We start from the raw sequence: 7,238 nt of genomic DNA on the forward strand, positions 1-7,238 counted from the left end.
CATCCAAGCATCCTGTGTCAGAGCCACGCGTGTGATGTTTTTAACAAATCAAACCGTTTGGAAATCGGTGGAAAAATTAAGTGAATAATTCCACTTTATGATGAAAGAAAGCCTCTTACCTCCATAGATGCACTGCTGCTGCCCCTCCACCTCGGGAAGATGGCGGCGCTTTAGGCACGCCTCTCCACCCTCAGCGAGGCGTCTCTGGTCTGCATGACAGCGGTCAGTGATGGCGGTGCTGCGAATGACGTCTGTCAAACGTCACGTACTCATCCGCCCCCTCTTCCTCTGAAGAGCTCCAGACTGGTGACCCCGACGTGACCCTTCTAACCAAAACACCAGCAGCTTATGTTGTTCAGTGTTTTTCATCTGGGTTCAGATTAAATTACATTTTTAGGACCAATTCATGCAGAAAGCTGAGAAACTGCACTTTTAAAAACAAAAAATACCCCAAAATGATAACTTTCCTCCTCATGCTCTAACTGTGAGATGTGAGGAAACGAGGAGCGCTTGTTTCAGAATTTGTGACATCCTGCTAAAAAAAAATCAGCACAGGCACAAGCAGAGAATAAATAACTGTAATAAAGGAGGAATTCTCTCTTCATGTTTCTCACCGTCTCGTCTTTAATCTTCATTCAGTCTCACAATAAGCCAAACATTTGTCAAGAAATAGTTCCATGTTTGACACGTTTAAACCCCACTTTTCTCCACCAACGTGAATTATTGAGCGTCCGTATCGATTGTGCAGACAGATTTTTGTTGTTGCAGATCACGCTGTCTGACCACACAAATTGGAGCGTGCGGCCTTGTCGGCGCCGCGGCTCCGCCGCCGGTTTCAAACGACCCCCCTCCCCACAGGCTTCACTGCTTTTTCAATTTGGGCTTGAAGCGCAGCGTCTGGAAGGCGCTCTCCACCACTTTGGGCAGGTGGATGGGGTTCCTCTGGAGCCGCAGCCTGCTGCTGGTGGACCCGCTCGCCGTCTTCTTCCCCGGGACGCTGCGGTTGGCACGGTGCTGAGCTGCCCTCTGCTCGGGGTCGGCGCCGGCGACCCGGGGGACCCGCAGGACCCAGTTAGAGTGGAGGTCGTGCTCGGCCGAGCTGGAGGCCACTGCGGGAGCGGAGGGAGGGAAACTGTTAGAGGTTCCTGTCTCAGAGTCAATAAGAGTGATTTCTTAATTTCTACATTGTGGATACTAAGCTCAGTGCACTGGTGTAGGGGACAATGGGAAAACAACTGGTTGATGAAATACACACACATACAAACATACACACATGCACACACACACACACACACACACACACACACCACATTGCCATATTTTTTTATTTATTGGAGGCATCCAGTAAGAATTTCCTCCCATTTTGAGATTTATTAGAACAATGTGGTGAAATATATTTGATATCTGATCTCACTGGATATAAACGGCTTTCTGGGTGTTTACTTATTTTCACAGGCAAAAAAACAGTGAATGTTGAAACTGACTTGATTGACAGTGTAATGTGAAAAACTGAACTTTTAATGCTTTCAATGAGTGAACTAGAACAACTGCGAAGAGGAATTTTCTTTTGGTCCATCTTTCAGCTCTTTAGTAAGATTTTTATTTTTTTTTTTTGTCTTTTACTATTTCCATTTTCAGATGTTAACAATAGCATAACCCTTATCTGCAGTTTATGTAACTCAACTCCATAATGTTTGGGACGATTCATAGGGAGAGAATAAAAACAGGGAGTTATAACTTGAAACTGACATGAAATCGATCTAATTTTATAATTTTATTTTGCTGTCAGTAAGATGTTTAACCATCTCATGACTGATAGCTGATGTTTAATAGGATGGCAGCAACAAAACTGAAGGGTGAAAAACTCCAGAAAGAACTTTTTATAGAGAAAAAGGCTCAAAAATAAAAACTGGGCATATGAGGGGAATTTTGGAAAGCAACAGACTCTTGTTAGTATTGATTGACATCGATTAACCAATCAGCAAAAACTAATTCAAAGAGAGCGGAATGAAATAAAACATGTTTCTGTGGTCAGACCGTGCAGGGAGTCATGGATGTTGTCTGAGGAACAGGAGCTTCATCTGGCGTGTTTTCAGCACAGAGTTCAAAATCGCAGGTCCCTGAGTGTATGAGGCTGTATCAGTGCCGCTCCCATCTGGACGGGCGGCGCCAACACTGAACAGATCGAGGTTTTACCGCACAGACATGCTGGAAGTCCAGTTTCTTTGCTTCAAGCTTTGACATGCATGCATGTTGGTTAATCCTTTATCATGTTAACGTCTGAGATGCTTCTGAAACACTCTTCAGCCAAACTGCGTACGGATCGCTCATCGATTCTTTAGTGCCAATTACTTTTTCAGCCTTTTCTGATCCACAACACAGCTTTTCGAGATGTGTTGCTGCCATTAAAAGCAGAATTCAATTTTGGATTAAATGTTATTCATCAATTCATCAGTGTATCATAAAAGTTTTGTTTCATGGCGACGCCGTCGCAGCATTTTCCAAGTCTGAAAAGCTGAACGTTCACAAAGTGGCGTTTTCAGTGTCTCCGACACTGAAACGTGGTGTGGGACGCCCGGACGGCAAAAAACCCTTTCCGTTATCACCCAAAAGCGTTGAGGTTATATTAATGCATTTTACATTTTCATTCATTTACTTTTTCAAAGAATCTCCATAAAAGTTTAGAGGACGTTAGTGAGAAGCTGAAGGATGCTCAAACAACTTTCTCATTGAATCTTGCCAAACGTTATTTGTTCTCGACTACTTTCACAGCTCTTTGTTCCACTCTATTGGTTGAAAGCTCGGTGTCTGTGATTAAAAGCGCCGCAAACAATGGCGGCCATTGTTTCGTGCTTTCAAACTCGCCTATGAAATCCACGTCGGCGTGCCCGTCATCCCGGTACGGTTTGGGCGGAGGTTCAGGGTCACAGCTGGCAATCACCGAATCGAAGAACTGCAGCGTGTCTTCCTCGCTGGGGGCCGGGGGGGCCGAGGGCTCGGCTCCGGAAACCTGCGGACGAAGGTTTTCACGGCGTCAAACACATTCCTGTCCACGTGAAGCTCCCGGAGCGACGGATTCGGGCTCACCGGTCGCTGGCTCTGAGGCGGCGGAGGGGCAGGGTTCTTCCTGGAGGACACGGAGGCCTTGGTGTGGTTGTTTTTCAGATGGCTCATGCTCTTTGTGTACTGCCTCCTCAGAGCCACGAGCGCCTCCAGGTACTCCAGGCAGTTCTGATTCTGCGAGTACAGCCATATCCTGTCCTCCTGCCGCTGATAATAGTACAAGGTCGACTCGATGCTCACTGTGCTTTTGCTCCGCTTCAGAGTGGAGCCCGCCGCCGTCTGGGTTCTCTCTCCCACCACCAGCATGGAGGTGCTGCGGACCAGCCGGACGGTGCAGGCGTTGTGGTAGTCGTGCCCGGCCTGGACCCCGCCGCCGCCGCCGCCGCCGCCGCCGCCGCCCCGTCCCCCGTGCCCGGGATGGTTGGGACGAAACACATTGTTGATCTTCCTGAACATGCCGCTAGACGGAGCGCCTTGTAGTTATGATCGCACACCTAGCCGCGGGTTCGGCTGAGCCGGACCCGTCCATACTTCCCGGAGGAGCAGATCCGGTCGGCGCCTGGGCTGCTGAGGTCCCGCCGTCCCGGTACGACGCAGAAGCAGAGCGGGACTGAAGCAGGCGTCCAGCCTGCGCCCATCGTGCCTCGAATGTGATCAGATGTCGCTCAGCGGCACTGCTGTGGCAACGGGCCGTAACCGTACACCCACCAGGCTGCAGGCCTGTGTCAGGTGTCCGGACTCAGACCGCCGCAGAACACACACCCAGAACCTGGAACCGGCGGTGGTTCCACACAGTTTTTTGAAGGATAAGGTCAGAAAATTCAATTTTATTGATATAATGCCAAATACAACACATTTCAAGGTACTTTACAGAGAAAAACCAACAATCCCACATGAGCAGACAGAAAACTCCCAGGAAGAACCCTGCAGAACCAGACCCAGACCCAGAGGAGACTTTCTGTAGAACCAGACCCAGAGGAGACTTTCTGTAGAACCAGACCCAGAGGAGACTTTCTGTAGAACCAGACCCAGAGGAGACTTTCTTTAGAACCAGACTCAGAGGAGACTTTCTGCAGAACCAGACTTTCTGCTGTCCTGGTTGGGGTGAGGTGATAGAAGAAGACGGCCAGATTGGAGCCTGCTGTGAGCCGGTTTTGGCCTTTGGGCCTTATGTTTAATGCCCCTGCTTTAACATCAGCTTCTTCAGTGTTTCAGTAATGTTATGCTGCTGCAGATTATTCAACATTATAATTGTTTCCAGTAAAAACAGTCGAACGTGCGATTGAGGACATAATAAGTTCAGCAAATGACCTTCAGGTTTGAGTTTTAATTCCTTTTTTTGATGCTTTGAGTGGTAACTTTAACAATGATCGACATCATTTAGAAACTCTTTCAGGGAGAGCCCCAAATTCAAACAAATCTGCAGAGGTATTGAACGGAGAGGATTTTATAAGCTGAACTGCAGCTTGTATGACTGTTGAAACGTGGAGCGTCACCAGAGCTGCAGGACAAACTCAGTGAGTCATATCAACATCCTGGATGCTGAAAACAGCCTTGAACATTTATGTGATGTTGACTCGTGTCTCATGTTCCCTCTTCTAATTAATAAATGAAACCGCTCTCTCGAGTTTCATGCGCCGTCATTGTTGGGCTTCGCCGCGGCGAGCAGAGGAAGTCCAAAGAAAACGGACCTAATTGAAAGCGAGACAAATGTGCAGACAAGGTGCTTTCAGCTGGGAAATAAAAATCCTGGCCATAAATAACACCTGAAAGTTTCCACGGCGGCCTCTGATTTGAGCTCGTCACAGAGAAGATTTTTGAGTTCAGAGTATGAAGACTGTCCCTCTGAAACCTGCACAGTTACATCTGAAATCCTCCGCCTGGAGGAGGAAATGAAGACTTGAACGCAGGAGTTCACACTTCTGCTTTGAAACGAAGCAACACTTTACTCTGTAAACAACAACCAGGTGACCAAAGAGCTCTGCGTACGATCAACCTCACACACACACACACACACACACACACACACACACACACACACACACACACACTGTGAGACGGAACGAGAGGAAACACACTCTAAATATTCTGTTGGCTGATGTTCACTCGGTGTCACGACTTTCTTTTCTGCTTTCAGACGTCAGCGGCACACCTGCTGCTCTTATGCAGAAACGAAACATCACTGTTTCTGTTCAGTTAATTTATCCTCTGGGGGATAAAAGGGCTTCTTTTTTTTCAATTTATCTTTACTTTGTGAATTAAATTTTCATGCGGGGTCCAGAGTTCCAGCACGAGGCAGGCCACGGCGGTAAAAAAGCCTGGGATGGGAAATGCAGGCAGGGAGAACATGTTGACGGTTCCAGGAGGCTGAAGCAGGAAAACCCCTCTGATGTATATCTGCACACGTGGATCTAAATTACATAATTAAAACAGTCGTACATCAAAATATATTTGTATGCTGATAAGAGAGGATTTATTCATGAGAAGAACGCTTTAAACTTGAAGGGAAGAAAGTGAAAAATACTTAGATTCCCACTTCCTCCTGTGGCCGTGGTATAAAAGAACAACCACACACGCACGCTCTCTTCTCGCTCCAGCAGATGTTGAAAAATACCATATCGATTGTGAAGACTCTCCAAGCCTGAAGGACTCCTGCTGCTTAAACACAAACCGGACCTGATTGGAAGACTGCCTGGCCGTACAGGTATGGAAATGCTTCCTTCAGATAAGTTAATGTAGCTCCAGCGTTTATCTCATAGTTCACGTTAATTTTTCATTTCCTTTCTCATGTCAAATGTTCATCGGTTAGTTTTTCCTGATCGGTGGCATAACGAGTGGTTTTCTGTCTGTGTGTTCCTGGAACGGCTGTCTCCGTCGTGCTCGGCCTTGCTGCTCTTTGTTGTGTCTATCCTTGAAGGATCGATGGGATTGATTCCTGTCTGAAACATGTGGCTTCTCTTGCAGCCATGCTTTGTGAGCCCAGATTGCTGCGCATGACCTTTGGTGAAGTGGAGGAGTTGGACTGTGGTCCCCCTCAGGGAGCGCCGGGCCCCCCGGGGGCGGCGGCCGCCGTCACCCCGGGAAACGCTGCCCTGGCTCGCCGCAGCCCTGCGGAGCGGGCGGGAAGCCCGGACCGCCGCCGCCTTGCTTCAGAGGAGCTCTACATCTCCCCGCTGCAGTCGTTAGACCTGCACCGAGCCCCCCCGAGCAGACCCCTGTCTCCGGGGGTTGTCATCCCGGCCCAGTCGCCCTCGGGGGGCGACACGCCTTTCCTCGTCCCGTCCTTCTGCCAGAGCTTCTGTAAGAACTACAGCGACCTCCATATTGGAGGCGACCAGGTGCTGCCTCTGTCAGCCGGCGACGGCGAGCTGAGGGTGCTCGAGGAGACCCCGGGGGCCGACCGGCCCCCCCTCCAGCCCCCCGAGGACTCCCTCATGGGGCAGCCGTCCCAGGGCGGGCTGGCGTTCCCCCTGAGGGGCGGGTCCAGCCACTGGAGGCAGGGCAGCGGGCGCGACCGAAGCTTCCTGCTGCAGGGCCGCCAGGGCCCGTTCTCCAACTCGCTCCTGAACCACTACCTGGAGCAGAAGATCCTGGACCTCTACCAGCAGTACATGATGGACAACATGGCCAGGGACGGCTCCGGCTCGGACGCGGCGCCCATCTGCCCCCTGCTGGGCTCCGAGCTGGTGCTGACCAGCCTGGACCAGATCACCCTGCAGCTGAGCCGGGAGGGGAACCTGGAGGCGGGGCTGGCCAAGGACATGGTGCTGAGCTGCCTGCTGCGGGTGGCCAGCGACATGCCGTCCAGCGAGATCAGCACGCCCTTTCTGCAGATTTCAAATGAAGCCTCCAGGGAGCAGCTCGCCGAGAATAAAGAGGAGTAACCCCGGTGTCAAGGAACCCTCTCATCCAATTCACTATTTATTGTAGCTCAACTCCAAAAAGATGGCAGGAGTGATGACAATGTTTTTCTTCTCCCTTCAACCGGCTCTTGAGGAGATGTTAAAAGCAAGTCCTGTGAGTCATTATTAATTACCGGGAGAAAGTGATAAATTAATGTCCTGTGGTTTTTTTAATTCGCAGCCATTCCTCTTGCAAATGTGCTGTGTGCAGTTTTCCATTTCTAAAGGACATTAAAGACAAGAACTGAAACCCATATTTCCTCTTTTTGATTT

The 7,238-nt window shown here is 49.6% G+C and overlaps 2 protein-coding genes across 2 annotated transcripts; one reads left to right on the forward strand and one right to left on the reverse strand.

Annotated features, from left to right (window-relative positions):
• Positions 1–852: 852 nt before the first annotated feature.
• c9h13orf42 (chromosome 9 C13orf42 homolog) lies at positions 853–3,519 on the reverse strand. Its single transcript, XM_030111249.1, has 3 exons — positions 3,088–3,519; positions 2,866–3,010; positions 853–1,109 (listed from the first exon to the last, which is right to left on the reverse strand). Exons 1-3 carry the CDS (start codon positions 3,517–3,519, stop codon positions 862–864), a joined length of 825 nt encoding a protein of 274 aa, XP_029967109.1. The 3' UTR covers positions 853–861.
• A 1,820-nt stretch (positions 3,520–5,339) lies between these two features.
• On the forward strand, positions 5,340–7,007 carry LOC115403415 (uncharacterized protein CXorf21). The gene is made up of 3 exons (XM_030112297.1): positions 5,340–5,454; positions 5,664–5,767; positions 6,028–7,007. Exon 3 carries the CDS (start codon positions 6,030–6,032, stop codon positions 6,945–6,947), a length of 918 nt encoding a protein of 305 aa, XP_029968157.1. The 5' UTR covers positions 5,340–5,454; positions 5,664–5,767; positions 6,028–6,029; the 3' UTR covers positions 6,948–7,007.
• The last annotated feature ends 231 nt before the right edge of the window (positions 7,008–7,238 follow it).

The sequence above is a fragment of the Salarias fasciatus genome, chromosome 16 (genome assembly GCF_902148845.1).
Source record: "Salarias fasciatus chromosome 16, fSalaFa1.1, whole genome shotgun sequence".
Classification (NCBI taxonomy): domain Eukaryota; kingdom Metazoa; phylum Chordata; class Actinopteri; order Blenniiformes; family Blenniidae; genus Salarias; species Salarias fasciatus.

Excerpts from the sequence above, each read along its gene's own strand:
- c9h13orf42 (XM_030111249.1), bottom strand. The coding sequence starts at position 3,519 with ATGTTCAGGAAGATCAACAATGTGTTTCGTCCCAACCATCCCGGGCAC. Across the intron at positions 3,011-3,087 it reads CGCCTCAGAGCCAGCGACCG|GTTTCCGGAGCCGAGCCCTC; the intron begins GTGAGCCCGAAT and ends CTTCGTCCGCAG. Across the intron at positions 1,110-2,865 it reads CGCCGACGTGGATTTCATAG|TGGCCTCCAGCTCGGCCGAG; the intron begins GCGAGTTTGAAA and ends CCGCTCCCGCAG.
- LOC115403415 (XM_030112297.1), top strand. The coding sequence starts at position 6,030 with ATGCTTTGTGAGCCCAGATTGCTGCGCATGACCTTTGGTGAAGTGGAG.